Here is a 19,701-nt window from a genome sequence, read left to right on the forward strand (position 1 = left end):
ACATGGCCTAAAACACAGAACACTTGTGTTATTCTCACAAACCAGATGTCACCTCTCCTTTATGTGACACACGTCATATTCAGTCATCTCCTGATCATTATAGTGATACAGACTAACAGGTGCACTCACCCAAATGTCGACACTGATCACCACGATGAAATATCCAACAATGACGGTGATGTCTGCCGGGTTGTTGATGATCACTCTGTCTGACGAGAGACTCTCCATCGCTCCACTAAACACCAGCGTGCACTTTGTTTAACCTTTAATCACCTGAGATGTATCTGTAGACACCTGAACTGAGACATCAACGTGACCCAGAAAAGATTCACTGCGTCTGTGGTCAGCAGGAGATTTGTGGAGGTCAGCCTGAGTGAGAACTTTGGCCAGCTGTGACAATGAGCCGTGTCAGCAGTTTATTAATGAGAGTAATTATTAACACCAAACCGTGAAACACAGGGTGTCAGCCGTGTGGTTCTGCTGGATTGTCAACTTTTTACATGCAAACATGTTTATCTATTGTCGGTTAGACGAAGCACGACATCATTGAGCTCCTGTAGTTGGAAAAACAACAAAATAATAATAAAGAAAAAGAAGAAGTGGAAAACACATAAGCAAACAGTCCTTTAATCATCTGACAGCACTGCCTTCATCTAAACATCCGTTCGCCTTTCAGCTCAAGGATCAAATTGTACAAACGAGGGCAGCTTCACTTCTCTGAATGGACACACGGTGTGCAAAAGAGCTTCATAGAACACACACACACACACACACACACACACACACACACACACACACATACACATGATTACTTTCATGGCTCATTTGACATTTCAAGGTGAAAATTCAGAACATTGTTATTGGAAAATTTTAAAAAAAAGAAACACTGCAGGGCTCGACGGTCACTGTTTAAAAAGTGGTTGCCTTCAGCTTTTGGTTGCCGAAACAGAAAATAATCCCAGTAATGAAGATGCTGTGCCATTACACGTTGGCTTAATAATGAAAATGTGACATGTAGACATGTCATGTGTATGTTGTAGATGCTTCGCAGGATCATTCGACATCCAGCACAGAGAGGACGGGATACTTCACCTCCCAAAACTTCACAAACGGGACAGTTTCTTGCGACCCTCACTGTCGAGCCCTGCAGTGTGATGTGAATGTCTTTCTACAAACCTCACTTCACCAACCAAAATGAGAAGAAAAAGAAAAGCATGATATCATTTGTGTGTTTAGTGAACAGCCTACTGAAATAAAGTAAAACATTAGAGATCTGTTAAGAAACAGCTGTGGGAGTTTTCACTAGAAATAACTTGACTGTGGCGTTAAACATCTGCTGTTAGCTGGAAGATTAGGGAAGTTCCACTCTTCTGTTGTCGAGTGACGGAAAATTATGAAATGTTCTATAATCCAGAGTTATGAAACAAACCGGACCACAAAGCTTTGAGGAGCTACATGAATTTGGCTTCAATGGTTTTGTTTTACAATTTCGTTACGGGAAAATAAACTCTTCTCTTCTTCTCTCTAAACTTCTCACCAAATTATTACTTTTTAGCAGGTTTAAATTCCTACGTTCCAGACCGCCAGACTTCAGTAAACTTAAATAAATCCACTTTGCAGGGCTAGGATCCTGTACAGAGTCACACTTTGTCTCATCCCAGGTGTACGAGATTGGAAAAATAAATCATATTTTTGTCATTACGGACTCACATCCTGAATCCATCTTCATGTTCTTGCATTAGGTTAACGACGTATTCACAGTATCTAAACTGTATCAACGTTAACTAATCTAAAGTCACATCTAGCCTGCAGTGATGCAAATATTGATCGTTAAGATGGTGAGAAAATTCCAAATGAACAAAAAAAATCATTCCCTGCTGCATTTCAGCAATAGAAACCCATTCATTTCAATGTCATAGAAATCATGTCATAAAAAAGTTTTTCTAACTTGTAAGCTCTCCGTTTCACGAGTTAGAGTGCCTCCATAATGGCAAAATATCCCAAAACATCCACATATTTTCAAGCTGTTTTCTAGTGTGCAATCTGATGACAGCACTGGTAGAATTCTGCCATTTTCAGACACAGCTGGCGGTGTGTGTCCCCCCCAGAAGTGTCTGGATCTGATTAATGTGAATAAATAAGAGAGGACAACAGAAGAAAACATCGCGGCTTACAGCAAAACAATGTGCTGACATTTGTGGGTAACCTTTCTAACCATAAAATCTGAATTTAAGAATTAAGTTACTTTAAAAAACGTTCAGATCTAAACACATCTGCTCCTATTTGTCGGGTCTGTCTCAGCTCAGAGTGCCAGTCAGAGCAAAAAGTTACCATTTAAAAATAAAACAACAAAAAACGTTGAAACACATTTCAATAAATTAGGTGCAGTGCTTATGTATTCAGATATTCCATAACCTCCATGCAAAACACATTCACAGGTCCTGTGGCTGCAGCAGCCGAAAGAAAGAAAGTGTAATTTTGCCACGGCTGCTGAGTCACGTAAAGACAGCTGAAGGTTTAGGAAAGGTGCTGTAGTTTAGACACAAGGAGGCCGTCGCTACCGCCATCAACATGAAGCACACATTATCATATCTATTCATATGGCAGATGTTCTGGCTAGTCGATTTTTGTGCGTGTTATCCAGCTGTATTTGCACATTTCTCCCACTGCTATGTTCCACATGTTTGAGGCGTTTAAGAACACTGAACATGAACACGGTTTAAGTAAAAAAAAAGACACATATCTGGTCTACGTTCTGCCGTGTTTGGGACCAGTGACCAGACGATCCTGATGTTTGTGAGGGATGAACCTTTGACCGATGAGAGGACAATACAGGGCTTTCAAAGAGTCAAAGACAGAACAGGACGTCTTCACTGTTTATTTCTATAGCCCTTAAGTGCCGTTCCAGAAGGCTTTACAGGCCCACGTTAAAGAAGAAGAAAGGTAAATAAAGTGGAACATAGAGCGATCAGAGATGTGCCGCTATCCTTGTGTCTAAACTAAACTCTGCCGACAAATTCACAGCATTGAAACTGTTTTTTTTAAACAGCCTTAAAAAAATGACACCAGCTGAAAATAATATTACTTTATTAAGAAAACAATTAATTAAAAAGGCCCTTTTTTCTCCCTCAAAGGACTTTATGTTCTCAGAAATAGTAACTTGGGTGACATTCAGGTGCATGTTTCCTGATTTCTAACCAGTTTCTGGCTCCCTTTGCTCCCCGCCTGTACATCTGACTTTCCAGATTTTATACGATCTGCCTGCATCCAGTCCATTACAGGTGTTCTCGGCTGCACTCAGACTGTATAAAATGGTCAAAGAGGAGCTACTTCAAACCCTTCGGTTGTACTGGTCCCTATCAAGCTAGTCAGCTGCCTTCTTGCAGTTTTCTTTGGCTAGTCTCAGTCTGGACAGGATGTGTTTCTTGGGGAACTTTAAAGTGGTGCACCCGAACTGGCTCACCCCTCCAGTGTCTCCGGGGAGTTTCTCCCGTCTCTGGACCCAGCTGCGCCAGCCGGGTTTCCAACAGTACACGCTGTCGTAGAACCGCGAGCCGTTCTCCCCGCCCAGCACGTAAATCCTGCGTTTCCACCTGGCCACGCCCCCGGCCGCTATCCGCCGCGGTAGCCCGGGAAACACCACGGGGCTCGGGGCACGGTCGCTCCCGCCGCCCGCCCCGCCCCGCTGGTCCGCGGTGACCATCACCCCTCCCCCAGTCACCTCCCTCTCTACCCCAGATCCCCGGCCCTCTCTGAAAAACAGCACACGCCCAGTGGCGTCTAAAGTATCCAGATTGGTGTAGTTCCCGTCCAGGAACTTGGTCGTGTCCCTCATGTATCCCCCGATGGCGCACACACCTCCTCGCACCGCTACCCCTCCAGCGAGGCAGGTGGCGCCGGAGTCCAGAGCCACTCGTGTCCAGCAGTCTGTTAGGGTGTGATAAATAAGCACCCCAGAGTGGACCACGGCCCGGTTCTGTTCGAGTGTGGTTCCCCCCAGAAGGTAAAGTCGTCCTCGTAGTGCCGCGCAGGCAAAGGCTCGCAGAGGGAGCGGTAAGCGAGGCCCCGGAGCCCACTGAAGTGTCGCAAGCTCCAGGGTCTCACTGGAGTCCAGCAGAGCGGAGCGGTTACTACCCCCCAAGGCAAAGACCGACTCTCCACAGCCCAGCAGGCCAAGCATAGCCCGCGGCTGGACCATGGAAGGCCTCTCTATCCAGCGGTCCAACACCGCATCATACTCATGCACGGCTGCAGACACGGAGCCTGTCCGCAGGATCCCGCCTGCCACAAACAGCCGGTCACCTACAGCCGTGCAGCCGGGACTGACCAGGGAACCCAGCGCCGCCAACTTCTCCCACTTCCCTGTCCGAGGGTCAAAGCAGTCCACCGTGTAGTCTCTCGCAGCTAAATTCTCCTCTTCCCGAGGCGTCAGGTCGACACAGACGATCTTCTTCTCAAACATGCCCTCCCGTGGTCTCAGAGGCCCCCCGGGGCCCTCGCCGGCCACGGCGGGCCCCAACTCCTGGCAGAGTCTTCGGCTCTCTTCCTGGGACAGCAACCCCGGCCGCAGGTGGTGGAGCAGCGCCGGCATGTGGGCGTAGCGGTCCATGGGCTGGTGCTCCGCCCAGCGGCGTGCCGCGTCGTACACCTCCGCTTCGGAGTCCACGCCCAGGCGGTCGGAGCTCAGGAGGCTGCCCAAGGTGCCGTGGTCGAGCAGGAGGAAGTCCTTCTGCCGGGCCACCCGGGGGAAGTGCTGGGCCACCAGCCGCAAAGAGGCCCGCAGCAGCAGCTGGTCGTGGTGGGAGCGAGCCAGAGAGTACATCCCCAGGCAGTTATCCACCGAGAGGTGCTCAAATAGAAACCTGGAGAGATGAGGAGCAAAGGAAAACCACAAGTGGAGAGAAAGAGAAGAGAGCAAATGAGACAAGAGGGTTTAAAGTCCAGAGGCTGGTTTGATAAAGCTAATGTAATATTAAAATCTACCTGGAGCACAGGTCTTGAAGGGGCATGACCTGAAGCCGGTTGGCTGCCACAAACAGATCCTCGGCCGTGTCCAGAGAGAGCCCCGCCTCACCGGTGTACACAAACTGGATGACGGTCTCCATGACAGACGGCGTCACTTCCTCCAGTCGGATCTCGGTGAGGCGGGACTCGACCAGGGGGCTGGTGAACATGGCCCGAAAGTAGGGGCTCACGGCTGCTAGGAGGACTCTGAGGAGAGAGAAGACACTCGTTTCAGAGACATTACTACGGTTTACAGTGTTTAGTTTTGTTGATCTTTCACGCTCTTTGATATCAACAGAGGTTGCAAACAGCTTTACTACAAGAACAGAGAACAATCAGTGCAGCATCATCACAAGTCGCATCTGATTTGCATGCTATGCTTTAACAGGTGGCGGAAATGTTTCATTGTTGGAATGCGGATTCAGCATTCCAAGTATTGTTCTTCGAATCTTTATTCAACTTCTTCCGCCTGTCTCTCATACAGTCATTCAGGTCTTAGAGATTTTTAGAGGACTTTTCCCCTTTCACCCCCCCCCATATTTCAAAAATACTAACTAACTGAAATGCTTGTGATGAAGCTTGTCATTTAAAAACCTTTGCTTATGTGTGTCAATACTAATACTTCTACTACAACTTCTACTACGAATATCACTATTGCTACTACTAGTACTTATTCTAATGCTACTAATACTTTTACTAATAATATATATAGTACAACTACCACTTCTACTAATACTTCTTCTACAGATACTTTTATATCAACTACTACTATGACCACAACTACAGCTATTACTATGACTATGACTACTACTGCTGTTATTACTGCTATTACCAATACTTCTACTAAAACTACCGTTATTTCAACTACTACTATGATCACTACTACTGCTATTACTACTACTCCTACAAATAGTTCTACTACTATTATAACTACTACCACTACTACTACTACTACTTTTACTACTATTACTTTGACAGTAAAATTGTTTAGCGTCAAGCTTTTCCTGCATTGTAATTCAGCTCTTAGCTTCTTTCTTCTACAGGTTTTCATCAGTGCAGTTTAATGCTTTCGGCTTCGACATTTTTCAGACAGGTAGTCTCCCATTTCTGTATTTTCAACAAGTTTTTTGCAATTAATTTCAGCTTTCAGCATTCCAACGCATTTTCAGCAGGAAATGCATTTTCTAGTTTAATTTATTCAACTGGAAGAAAATGAATTAATCATAACTTTGATACTTGATTTATGGTGTTTTATCCAGTACATACATGAAGTATTTGGTGGGTCTGGTTCAAAAATGTTCTCCATTTCATATGTTTCTGTATGATATAGCAGTCATACCTGTGACACATGAACTTCTTTCCCTCCACAAGAAGAGTAACATCACACAGCTGCTGAGCATCCAGGAGCTGCTTCAATCCTAAAAAACACAGCAGAGAGTGAAAGGAGAAGAAGAAGAGAGGACGGGGGAGAAAACAGAGGGAGGGTTGAGTGTGAATTAAGACTGAGCAGAAGGAGTTTTCCAAAATTTCCCAATGACACCCTTCCTCTTTCTCACCGTGTGTGATGTAGTCTCCCAGCGGTGTGGTGCTGTCGTCGGGGAAGTCCTCCTCCTCGGAGTCGCTGTCCGAGAGAGGCTCCCCTCCTCCCCCGTCTCCGTCCTGCCACGGCTGGGGACGCCAGGTGACCGTCCCGCCCCGCACAGCATTCATCTGAAGTAGATAAAATAAGATAATCCTTTATTAGTCCCGCAGTGGGGACATTTACAGGATTACAGCAGCATAATGGATAGTAAAAACAAGAGACATAGTAAAAACAAGATCAAAACAAGTAGTATAAATAAGTAATAAAACAGTAAAGAATATTATTACATAAGTAAAAAAGTAAAGATTCCACAATGACTAAAATATTATATATACAGACAGATAGACAGACAGATACTTTATTAATCCCGAAAGGGGAAATTTGCTAAATATATACAATGAAATAGAATTACATTAAATTAACTAACTAAAGAAGAGTGCAAATATTTAACCAACAACAAACAACATGACCCAGATAACTCTCACCCTCTATGATTGTTTATTTTAGCTTCCCAGACTCATCTAATGCAGCTTACTCTTAGGTTATACTACAGATTTACCCCATTCCCTTGTTGCTATATGTTTCGATTTTGATTTTTTTACCATAAGGACAAAAAAAGACTGGCTTTAATAAATAGCAAACTGCTGTTGTAGCATCAGCTTATGAATATGAATAGTTAGCTAGCTTACCTTTGCTCTCCTTCTCGTTTCCACCGTGAAAGCTGATTGGGTCTCACTCTCAACAGGAATTGGTGAGACAGTTTATAAGGGCCCCGGCTAACTGTATCCAAGAACCCGGTGTACTACCAGGAGCTTCGGGAGGCTTTCCGCAGTCTCATCTGGATCTCCTTTTTGGTTCTATCTCATCCAGCCCCGTGCAACATCACCAACGGCTACTAACGGACGGACTCGTGCAACATCACCAACGGCTACTAACGGACGGACTCGTGCAACATCACCAACGGTGACTAATGGACGGACCAAAACTAGCTTACAAAGGAACAATTCTCCCGCTGTGCCAAAGCTCGCGGACATATCAGTCCACCATGGTGGTTATCCACACGGGTCCGGCTCGGTGGTGAAGAGTGTAACATTAGTTTTTAGAGCCTACGGGGCATTAAAATTAGGACTGAGTTCAGGTCCAGTCGGCCGCACTTGTCACGTCTGAACCGGATTACCGCAACGTTAAACTTCCGCCCATCTGATTGGCTGACCTTTGGCTCGTGACGACTTGTGTTTGGGGCTGAGTTGGTTTTTTCTGTCACTGGGAACAAAAATGTAAATATTTTCCCGCTCACCTCTTTGACATTATGTGATACCCGTTGCGTTAAATAGTTGATATATATATATTTTTAATAAAATAGTTCTATTTTATTTCCGAAACACTCACTTCCGCACTAATGCTGCATTCAAGTCCGATACGGGCGTTTCACAGCCGACACATATGCTCACCCACGAGTAACTAAAAAAGACAGAAAAATGTATAATAGTTGTTATCATCATACATAATCCGTTGATTTACGTCACAATTTAGTATTAAAATGCACATCCTTTGAAAGTGAATAGCAAAAAGGCTGACCGGGAGCCTACAACACAAAAGTATAGCACCGGTTATTCCCACACCCGTGAATGCGACATTGACCACAAGACAAACATGGCGACCTGCATCAGCGTGGTCGTGAGATTTGGAGGCACTGCACTGACTGTGTTAAAGCCGGTGGTCAGACAATGTTCACGGCAGAGGGCGAGTGTGTGCATCCCGCAGCACCGCTGTTCGCACGGAAGAGCCCAGAGCAGTTTGTACGAGCATGTCCGCGAAGGTTACAGCGACAAGCCCGAGCTGGATATGAGAGCAGTGTGCGAGGAGACCGACAAAGTCATAGCTAATGTGGAGAACAGGAAGGGCGACCTGCGAGGGGACGATGTCAGGAGTATAGTAAGTGTTTATTCAGCTGCTGATTCAGTGCTTTTTGTGACAACTTAATCTTCTGTGAAGTTACATTTCTGGACTTCTTACAATCAAAACACAGAATGTACATATAACTGTATGATATTCATTTTATGTATTGAGCCAAAGCAGTTGTGTAAAACAGTTTGCATTGTGCAGTACTGTTGGGTGAGGAGTGGACTATGATTGGTGTGTCATATAACACATACAGAATTAGAAACATTGGAATTAAAGATGTTTTATGACATATAAAAATACTCTTTATTGGATATTTATTTGTGTCTGATGTTTTTTGTTATTGATTATTGTTGTGGTGGTGTCACAAATCCTGCTTCTATTTACAGTTCATGTCTTGAACTCTGATTCATTGTGAGCACTTCAGCAAGTGAATTTGGAAAATAGTTTTCAAGTGTCACACTGAACATATATCAATGTGCACAGTAACTATAAACAAAATAAATGTTTGTCTGTCTCACCAGCATTATATTCTGTTATAAAGTAGATATTAAAACGTTTGAATACTAACTATAAGCCCAGTATTCCTTCAAGGAAATAACTGTATTGGTCCACTATGTTGACACCTTTGACTCAGCTTGTTAGAATCTCTCAAATACAACTAAACAAAGCCAGATAAGCAAACATAAACATAGAGCCATAATAAGCATTGTCATGGAATGTATAAATATGTAATTTAATGGAGAGCCCACTGTTCCACTGTCATTCTAATAGATCGGTTATGTGTCCACATTGTAGGTGAGTGTGTGGCAGGAGCTCCAGGCAGTGAGGACGGAGATCTCAGGACTGGAGGAGCAGAAGAGACACATCAGTAACACAGTCAAGGCTCTAGTGGTCAGTACAGGTTATTACAGCTCTGCTCACAGTCACCACTAATGTGATAAAGGTTGTTTGTTTGGAATATATATAGATTTTTCCATTATTGTGACATATAAATATTGTTTCCTCACAGGCCAAGACCGACAAGAAATCTCTTGGTAATGTAAGTTTGCCACTTAAGAATTTAAACTCTTTAATGCTTTGCTATTGAATCAGTCATTCTTGGTCTTGCTGCTCCCCAGTCAGCGTACTGGCCGGTGGTAAAATCCCACGTGGGACCAGTTCTGACTGCTTGTTGTTCAACTCGCAGCTTCCGGAGTACACTCAGGCTCTGCAGAAGGGCCGCGAGATCCGCAGCAGACTGAACCAACTGTACCCCAAAGAGACGGAGCTGGACCAGGAGCACTACGGGCGAGCGCTCAGACTGCCCAACGCCTCACACCCGGATGTGGTGAGGACACACACACACACACACACACACACACACACACACACACACACACACTTTGTCCAGAGCATGTGGGGAGAGACTCTTCTGTGAAATGTGTCTTTTTTAAAAGTAAACTTAGTTAGAAACGTCTTAAAGTTCCTCTTTCATTTTTTTCAGCCAGTTGGAGATGAGAGTCAGGCGAGGGTGGTGGAGCTGGTTGGACAGAAACCAGGCGAGTAATGATCTCAAAGTGCTTTATCCTTGTGTGTATAAAATGACAAATCTCATAATCTGCTCTCTCTCTGCTGTAGAGTTTGACTTCAAGCCCAGAGGCCATGTAGAGTTGGGGGAGGAATTAGGTCTCATCCGGCAGAGGTGAGGACGGCTCTGGTTGTTGGTTTTGAGGACAAGTCTCACTTGATATTCCAGTGTATTGTGCACTATATTATTAAGCCTTGTGTTTACATGATTGAAGGATAAACAGAGGATGTTAGTTTAGTTCTGTTTAGTCAGTATGAATATCTTAATACCATAATATCTAGTAACTTGCCTAATATAATCGATCTAATACCTCCTGCAGACATCTGGCTCATGTCTCAGGCCACAGGTCCTACTATCTAAGAGGAGCCGGGGCCAGACTCCAGACTGCACTCCAAAACTTTGCCCTGGACACACTGCAGCGGCGGGTAAGCATGTGTTTGGAAATATTAGTTATAAAGTCTGCAAGTTTATTCTGTTATTATACATATGAGAGCAAACCTCCCTTTGACTCCTACAGGGCTTCATTCCCATGGTTGTACCCGACATGATGAAGGGGGCAGTGTTTGTGAGTAGAAAGACTCTGTTCTATCTGTTTCTACGTGAATTTGCATACCCACTCTTGCTGACCCCTCCTCTCTTCGCTCTCTACATCCTTCTGGTCTCTCCGCCTACAGGAGGGATGTGGGATGCAGCCCAACGCCCATCGCTCTCAGGTCTATTCTCTGGACCAGGCCCGCTTCCCAGACCTCAACCTGGCAGGGACCGGAGAGGTCGGAGTGGCAGGTGAGTCTTATTGTGTTGCAATCACCATGAGGTTTTAATTTCCCTCTAACAGTACATGACCAGTAAGAATGTTTATCAGTACCCAGTCGTTGATTAACATCTCTCTGATCCTGCGGTTGGCTTTGTTGCACCTGTTGTGGCAGAGAAGCTGTATCACTTGTTATTGGTTCATGAAGTTTGGTGACCTCATGTGTTTTGCAGCATTGCTCTGTTCAACTTCAACCTGAGCGAGGGTCAAATTGTGGCGATCTCAGCGAGACACGCCCACGTAGTTTGGTTGTGAAACATTCTTTTGGGGAAGATGTTGTAAAGCGTTCACTACACACTACAAATGTTTCTTACACGTGTTCTTTTTTGGATCTTATAGTTTTGTAAGCCCAGAGTTTCACCCAGAAAAAACTTGCAAAGACTTTGACAAACACTTTTTTCTGGACTGGAACTGAAAAAAAGTATGTTAGATTTACACAATAGCCAACCATGCTGGAGTTCCAGTTGTTTTACTAGATATTACAGGTGCTTATGATGGTTATGCAGATGTTTTAGTAATAAAATAACATGTTTAACAATATTTTACATGTGTATTAAGTAGCTATATGACGTGTGTCTCTGTTCTCCAGGCTATTTCATGGACCATGCAGTAAACTGGAAGGACCTGCCTGTCAGGTGAGAAGCTCCCTTCGCTCCTCGTTATGCTACAGGTGTATTGGAGTAATTCTAGCTGACATGACGTGTCGCCTCCCACTGCAGGACGGTGTGCAGCAGCACCTGCTACAGAGCCGAGACGGACACGGGCAGAGAGACGTGGGGGCTCTACAGAGTGCATCACTTCAGCAAGGTTAAAATGACAAACATTAGAGACACCAGAGTAGCTTGGATGGAAATATGCTAATGAGTTTAGCTCTTTGTTAGCCGTTAAACAAACCTGGAATTGATTACAAATCATTTTAAAGATCATAAACAAGTGCCGACTCCATGATTATGCTAACAAGCTTTGTAATTAACTGTGTGTGTGTGTCCGTGTGTGTCCAGGTAGAGATGTTTGGAGTGACAGCAGATGAGACGGGAGAGGAAAGCTCTCAGCTGCTGGAGGAGTTTATCTCTTTGCAGAAAGAAATGTTCTCTGCACTGGAACTACACTACAGGTTAGTGCACACACATGCACACACATACAGTCACAATCTAAGTGACCCTGTTCTTTCATACATCTATTACATTTTACATGATATTTGTATGAGTTGTGGCTCTATATTTTTCTATTATTTTTGTCGTATTTGTGTTAGAGTGCTGGACATGCCGACACAGGAACTGGGTCCTCCAGCACACAGGAAGTATGACATTGAAGCCTGGATGCCTGGGAGGGACAGCTATGGAGAGGTCCGTGCTATTAGATCAGTTACCTACTTACTTTATAAGTCAGATGATGGGAAATTACTGGATGTTATGTGAGATATCTGCTGACTATGACTTATGTAAAGGTGGTAATTGATGCTGCAGGGTGTGCATGAACTCACACAAACATGCTTTCAGTCAATGACTCTCATCATTCCTCTAAACCCCTGAACACTCGGCTTGAATTTTGTCGCCATATCTATCGAGCTGCACAGAGCCAGAAGGCTGTATCTTGATGCTCATTCTAATCACAGTTCCCTCTCTCTATATATGCCAGATTTCCAGTGGGTCCAACTGTACAGACTACCAAAGCAGACGCCTCAACATCCTGTATGAGCGAGAGGACGGCAGCCTGCAGTACGCCCACACAGTAAGACTGCAGACGAGGCAGCACTGCTGCACGTTCCTGAGGGTTCAGCTCACAGCAGTGTACCACCTCCATGATGCTTGTTTTATTCCTCTCTAGGTGAATGCCACAGCGTGTGCCATCCCCAGAACCATCATCGCTATCCTGGAGACTCACCAGACCAAAGTAAGCCTCACTTCACACACAAAGGGCTCCCAAAAACCTGGGACACCCAGAATCCTTTACTGCTTAAGAAAATGACTAAATAGATTCAATGAGTAGTCGTGAAAAAAGGCTGTAATGAGGTTGTTATATGAACTATAATAAATATTATAACATCCACCAAAGCCCCAGTATCATATTATTGTTTTGTCGGATATCCCTATTATATATATATATATATATATAAAAATATTTTAAAAAGCACATGTCCACAACTGAAACCCAGACAGAATATTGTTGCTTTTGCAGACAAACTTTTAAATGAACATGTGTTCCTTTAAAAATGTATTTATATTTTCTTACAACAACATGTTACCTAATCCAGCTTCCACTGAGCTACACGTGTTTCTTTGGATGCACCTGTGTTGAAGTGCCTCCCCCTTGTGATTGTTGTCAGTCCAAACGTTTTTATATAAATTGTAATGTCTGAAATATTAATATAGAAATAAGACTGCAGTTACCTCTATATTGCTAAATAGTTTTACATTTTCCTGACAACAGATGTAATACGTTTAGTTGACTGACTCTGTATATTAATCACCCAATAGTTCACACATTTCATTACCTGTCTGAGATTTCTATCTTGGGTGTAGAATGCTCATTAAATATTGCAAAGAGCATAAATATGTTTATTTTTTCTGTTCATTTTATTGAATACATTTTTTTTTTTGCTCCTCTTCACTTTGTTCTGTGTTGTGATTTGATTTTAATCACAATGATTAATGTTTAATTCAGTTATTATACAGAAAAAGCTAAATAAATGTAATTAAAATGATACGCATATAACAATGTGTGATATATTTAGTTGGTTTATATTTAGGCATTTTAAAACTTCCATAAAAATGGGCCTTAAACTCCAAAGAGCAACTAGATGTCAAATATAACAACATTTTCATAGGGATTTACTGCAACCCAATCGGGGGAAACCTAGCTACTACCAACTTCAAGACATTTTAGAAACCACTTGACTTATCATCAGTGTTGTTAATGATGCTTTTCATTTTATGTGTTTCTCTCCAGGAAGGGACCGTGCGTGTCCCCCGAGCCCTGCAGCCTTATTTGGGCCTAGAAGTCATCGAGACCCCAAAGTACGCTCCGCTGAAATACATCGGACCCAACCAGCACAGTCGACCCCCCCGGCCGGCTCCCAAAACCAGATGACACGAACAAAAGCAAACTCCTGCAAACACCCGAGGGAGCCGGTTCCCATTCAGCACCACCAAGTCAAGACAGGAAGGAGATCTTTTAAAGGGACTATTGCATAAAGAAAATAGTTCCTACATGAAACTGCTCACGACGAGATCTGTGGATAATCTCGAGTCATGATTTCTGGAAAGAGACTTTGCTGTTGAGTTTTTCAAATGTAATTTTTTTGGCACTTTGAGCACCACAAGCTGAGTCCCATTCTAGAGACAAACAGACCTCTCTAAATAAGCTAGATTGATAAATATCGCTACAGGTACGAGGAAAAAAAATATCTTTTTGATTTTGGGTGAACTGTCCCTTTTTAAGATGCATAAGGATGTTTGTACGTCTGCTGGTGGGTCGAATGATCTCCATTGTTCTTTCAATTAAATTGAATTGAATAAAGTGCATCGATGTTTTGAGGCAGAGGATCAGACCTTTAATAATGCAGCTCACTGTCACTGTAAATATATTTATGTCTTATTATGTTGAATGCCATGAAATCGCAAATGTACGCCCCAAACGTCATGAGGAGGAACAATGATAACCAATAAAAAGATACGTGTTTAATTCTGCCTCATGCATTGCTTACTGGCCAACACATTATAAATGCATCAAACATACTGAATTACTTTGTCACCTTAAGGAGGAGGGGATGCTGCTGGAGGTGACACACCAGCTGTTGCAAAGTATCAATAATGAATGTAATTGGAGTAATTAATTAGCAGCCAGGGGAGGTGATGGTTATAATAATATTCTGTCATAATAGCTGTTATAATAATATTCTCTCTGGGCATGTTTAGTGGGGTTTTAATAGAGCGGGATTACAGATAATGTGTTTAATTTGTCTATAAAGCTGCTTTTGAATCCTTTAGTTTTGCTTTTACTGTAGTAGCACTTTTGTAAAATGTAGGCTACAATCTGATTTTAGAGGTGCTTTATAAATAATACTTATTATTATTATGATTAAAATGGGCTAGCTTTGAGAAGCATATTGAAATGCCTTGAGTTACACATACTAAACATGTTGTTGACACTCTTAAGTACAGGACGACCAACTGACATCTCTGGCACCGTAACAGGGTTTGGGCTCTGATCTGGTCTCAAGTCACCTGACACCACACACACACACACCCGGCTCCACCTCGCTCGGCTCGGCGGGTGTGTGAAGAAGATCCAGCCCGTTATTTTCAAGGTTATCTCTCCTGCAGGAACCTCACTTTCTGGATCCTATGGGAATTCTGATAACCGCGGTTTTTCTCTGGGCTGCCGTCGGGGGTAAGTGGGCTATTTATCACATGCATTACACCGCTACAGTGTGTGTGTGTGTGTGTGTGTGTGTGTGTGTCTGTGTGTATCGCTAGGTATGAAATGACGGTACAAAATGCGAGTAGCTAAGCCGGAGACGAGCCTCATCTGTGGCCGTTATTGTCTTTGCCGGCATGTACATTAATAACGAAGGCTGCAAACAGACGCGTCACAATCAGACTTTATGTGACAGAAGGTGTGTGCTAATATAGATCAAGCCTCAGAGGGTTTAGACTTAACGGGCTAAAAGCGTTGTTACATAATTTCTTATGCGTCTACCTTTAACGTGTCCGTCTGCAGGACTCGCGGTGCTGTCACTGGTTGGTGGACATTTGAAACACAACATATATTTTACTGTTTTATTATTAAACAATCCTCTTGAAACAACATAAAAGCGAATTAAAGCGCCGCACAGGTGAGCGGAACGGCGCACGTGTGCGCGCGCTGCACGGTGCCATGCGCCTGCTGCGGTGAAAACGTTGAAATTAGTTTTTTTTAAACAAGTGTATTCTAGTGTAGTGTTAATATCAGAGGGACGTCTGCCTCCGCGGAGACATGCGGATGAACACAGGGTAATAGGGAGTCTGCAGTGGTGTTACGCACTGTGTTATAACAGCAGCAACACAGGAAGATAACCAACATAGAGCAGACTGTAAACTGTTCAGCTGCCACTGTGAAGACAATCACTGTCAGGCCACACCCACACTGAGTACAACTAAATCCATACATCACCGGACCAGAAACTCTGTTCTACGACTCAATTAAACGCCCAAATGAGGAGTAATCTCACTCTAAACTTATTGTAGCGCATCTATGTGCATTATGGTCCTGACTCAGATGTGGCTCTATATAGTTTTCAAATCAACATGCTTTTTTTGCTGAATTTGTCACAGAATGTAGCCCCTTATTGTTTTGGACAGACGCCTTTTGATTTTTCTCAATTTCTAACATGGAGGTTTGGTTGGGCAGCAGGACAAGCCAATAAAACCCAGAGCCAGTTTTAATTATGAGGCCAGGGTGTCCCAGCTTAGACACACATACACACACAAACACACACACACACACCATCACATGGACATGCAGAGCTCACGTGTTGGTAGGAAGACAGGGGGGGGGGTATCAATTAGTGCTATTGATCCTGAACTGTACTGATCCGGCTGTGTGTTGACACATGAGTTGAGATCAAACTTACAACATTTGTTGTGTCAGTGAAGGTACTAAACTGAGTGTCAGTGTTGTGTTTCAGTCTCAGATCACGGTATGGATTAATAGTAAAAGTATTTTAGTGTCAATTAAACAGAAAACGTGTTTCTAACATGACCAACATGTTACTCTCTGACATTTAGATTCATGACTAAATGAAGGTGCAGTAATTGAACACGGTCGTTGTGTCTCAGTCGGTTCCTTGCACCCGATACATAACAATAAAATACAAAGGTCACGGGGCTGCGAGATGAATCTATGCTGACATTTAGGTCCTTGTCAGATTCAGAGTATCTCCGTGAGAAAAAATGTGCTGATGGCACAGCTGAGTGTGCCTTTAATGATCTGCTGGCATGGCCGGGGGGGGGGGGGGGGACTATACCTGTGAGCTAAAGCCTTTGGGAATATCTGCATCCTGGAGAGATAAGCTTCTTTGCTGTGTCGCTTTACCAAGGTAACTGTGCTTACCTTAATAACAAGGGAACAGCTCCACCCACGCAGCACTAAGCATCGCTCAGTAAACAAAGCAGTTCATCTGTGGTGCTCCAGTTTGGTGCAGCTTTCTGCTGATGCACAAATGCTAAATGTATTGATCTGTGTTCTCATTCTCCTTGTTTTGTGCCTCAGTGGGAAGCCGGCCAGTAACCTCACCTCTTGATGATGCAAAGGTCAGAAACAAGTCCTTATTTATTCCCCGTATCATTCAGTTTATTATTATTATTATTTTTAAGTCTCAAACAAGTTGTGTCTCTTGTGTTTGTATTGTGCCTCTATAGGTTGAATGTATTATTCAGGAGACGCTGAACGAAGACGGGCCACAACATGAGTGTGGCCCACAGCTAGCAGGTGACAAATCTCTGATTATCTGTTCATCCATATTTCAATAGAAGTATTTACAGCTAAAATAAGTGTTTAAGTAGTTACATTTTTGACTTTTTGTGGGACAAAACAGACTAAACGTTTGATTTGATAAACTTTCAATTTAAAATTATGAACTAATTCTTGATATTTTTGGGTTGCGCTCTTGTATTATTTAAGTGTTGCGTGTCATTATTTTTGCAGAGGAACTTGATGAAGTGCAAAGACATCAGGGTCTGCTCAGGGAGCTGCAGAGGCTGGCTGATGATGGTACGCACAAAATCACATTGACACACAAACAAAGCAGCTCTGATTTAGTGTTTCACTTATTTTTGTTATTTTTGTTGGAATTAAATGAATGTAAAAGTCAGTTTTGAAGTGATGTGTCTTCATCCCAAATCGCACACACGGCACTGATTATTGCAGTCTGACCGTTGCAGAGACAGACAAGGAGCGATACGAGTACAACCTGGCTGACGACGAGAGCGACTTCAAGCAAGGGGACGAGGAGGCGAAGGAGGAGAGAGACGTGACCGGCCCTCCAAAGGAGACAGAGGAAGATGACACCAAGGAGAAGATGATGGAGGAGCCACGGATCGAACACAGAGGGAGGGACAAAGAAGAGGAGCAAGCCAAGGAGCTTGAGGAGCTGCTGGCTGAAGAGATCACCAAGAAAGGGAAGGAGGAGAGGAATGATGAGGAGCTCAAAGAACTGCTGAAAGAGCTGAAGAAGAAGCGCTACGAGGCAGTGAAGGAGAGGGAGGTCCAGAGAGGCTCTGCACCAGAGCAGAAGGAAGAGGTGGAGGAGAAGAAGGAAAAGGAGGACAAAGTGAAGGAGGGAGATCCAGCGGAAGACTCGGAGAAGCAGAGGATGGAGGAGAGGAGGAAGAACGAGGTGGAGCTGATGGTGGAGAGGGAGAAGGTGGAGAAGGAGCTAAAGGAGCTGCTCAAGGAGCAGGAGAGCAAGAGCAAGCTGGAGCAAGAGAGGGAGCGGACGGAGAAGCAGGAGGAGCTGGACGAACTTGTCAGGAAGATGAAACGGGTGAAGGAGGAGGAGCAGGAGCAGGAGACGCAGGGCGGGAAGGAAGAGGACGGCGTGGATCAGAGGCCGGCAGAGGAGAAGAAGGAGGGCGAGGACGACAAGGCGCCCGATGAGAAAACAGAGAATGAAGTCAAGAAGAAGAAGGAGGAGATGGCGGTCGAGGTAAAGGAGCCACAGCAGAAGAGAGTGATGGAGAAAGCGAGTGATGAAGCCACGCAGCAGTTTGAGCGTGAGAGGTACAAGGACGGGAATGATGAAGACGAGGAAGATGAGGACGAATATGTTAGAGAGGACGGGGAGGGGCAGGAGGAGGAAGATGACGACGAGGGTGATGCCGAAGAAGATGAAGGGGAGGTGAGTGATATGTGACTGTGCTTGTTGACACAAATAACAGTGCAAGTATTTGGTATGTACTACAGAGGCGAAGCCCCGCCCCCTCCGGTTTACCACCATGATACCGTAGTTCGGAAAAATATGTACGGTAGTCAATGGCTAGAGACAAAAATGTATTTGAGCCCGTTTGAATTGTACCATGAATTAATTATTACACACATATGATGTTAGCTAGCTAGTTAGCTAGCGAGCCAAGATAACGACCGTTCTGGTGTTTACCTTTGCACGAGACGAGATGTAGTTTACTAAGCGGTTTATTTTTACAAATATGTACAAGAAGGGAACACCGGAAGAGGCGGGGCTTCGCTTCTCCATACCTGGACAAATATGTAGGTAACATGTTAAGGACAGACTTCTTGAACAGTAATCAAAATAATTTGATCCATGAACAGATACAGGTGTCTGCTAAACAACAAGTTTAAAAAAAAGTTTAATTAGCCTTGGCTCACTGGTAATAAGGGGTACTCACTAGCAACAATGAAGTTTGCATCCTCATACCCAGAATGCAACACTCTACAGATCTTGTTTTTTACCATTGTGAAGATTTATATTGCTATTATAGTTTTAACCCTTTCTGAAGCATATTCAATATGTACCAGGTAGTTAAAAGAGTAATTAAAAGTTGATTTATTTCTGTGTTACTCTACCCACCAGCAGGTATCCAGTAGTTTTCACCGGTACGCCATAAATTAATAATGTTTTCACTGTTATTTACAGGCTGTAATCTCAAGCACTGTGTGTCCTGTTTTGCTGGATCAAACATTCTCATGTCTTCGGTCCACAGGAACTGCTGGAGATTGAAGCAGAGTTGCGCAAAGTCGCTGCAGAGCTGAGGGAGCTTCGCAGAGGATAAAACACACGCACACGCACACGCACACACACACACACACACACACAGCAGTCTGACAAAACCC

General features: G+C 43.8%; 3 protein-coding genes across 3 annotated transcripts; 2 read left to right on the forward strand and 1 right to left on the reverse strand.

The window, feature by feature from the left end:
• Positions 1-2,987: 2,987 nt before the first annotated feature.
• Positions 2,988-7,655, reverse strand: LOC306700938 (kelch repeat and BTB domain-containing protein 8). The gene is made up of 5 exons (XM_079166094.1): positions 7,276-7,655; positions 6,561-6,714; positions 6,344-6,422; positions 4,984-5,211; positions 2,988-4,862 (listed from the first exon to the last, which is right to left on the reverse strand). The coding sequence occupies exons 2-5, from the start codon at positions 6,712-6,714 to the stop codon at positions 3,365-3,367; spliced, it is 1,959 nt and encodes a 652-aa protein (XP_079022220.1). The 5' UTR covers positions 7,276-7,655; the 3' UTR covers positions 2,988-3,364.
• A 575-nt stretch (positions 7,656-8,230) lies between these two features.
• On the forward strand, positions 8,231-14,542 carry sars2 (seryl-tRNA synthetase 2, mitochondrial). The gene is made up of 16 exons (XM_079166506.1): positions 8,231-8,521; positions 9,287-9,382; positions 9,501-9,530; positions 9,678-9,818; positions 9,975-10,029; positions 10,109-10,172; positions 10,378-10,483; positions 10,576-10,623; positions 10,733-10,841; positions 11,459-11,504; positions 11,589-11,676; positions 11,871-11,983; positions 12,122-12,215; positions 12,508-12,600; positions 12,697-12,762; positions 13,819-14,542. The coding sequence occupies exons 1-16, from the start codon at positions 8,240-8,242 to the stop codon at positions 13,957-13,959; spliced, it is 1,572 nt and encodes a 523-aa protein (XP_079022632.1). The 5' UTR covers positions 8,231-8,239; the 3' UTR covers positions 13,960-14,542.
• Positions 14,543-15,156: 614 nt separating this feature from the next.
• Positions 15,157-19,682, forward strand: LOC306701581 (uncharacterized protein). The gene is made up of 7 exons (XM_079166938.1): positions 15,157-15,261; positions 17,122-17,162; positions 17,271-17,340; positions 17,557-17,622; positions 17,793-18,151; positions 18,218-18,748; positions 19,572-19,682. Exons 1-7 carry the CDS (start codon positions 15,216-15,218, stop codon positions 19,638-19,640), a joined length of 1,182 nt encoding a protein of 393 aa, XP_079023064.1. The 5' UTR covers positions 15,157-15,215; the 3' UTR covers positions 19,641-19,682.
• The last annotated feature ends 19 nt before the right edge of the window (positions 19,683-19,701 follow it).

Source organism: Pholis gunnellus (assembly GCF_910591455.1).
Source record: "Pholis gunnellus genome assembly, chromosome: 9".
NCBI classification, from domain to species: Eukaryota; Metazoa; Chordata; class Actinopteri; order Perciformes; family Pholidae; genus Pholis; species Pholis gunnellus.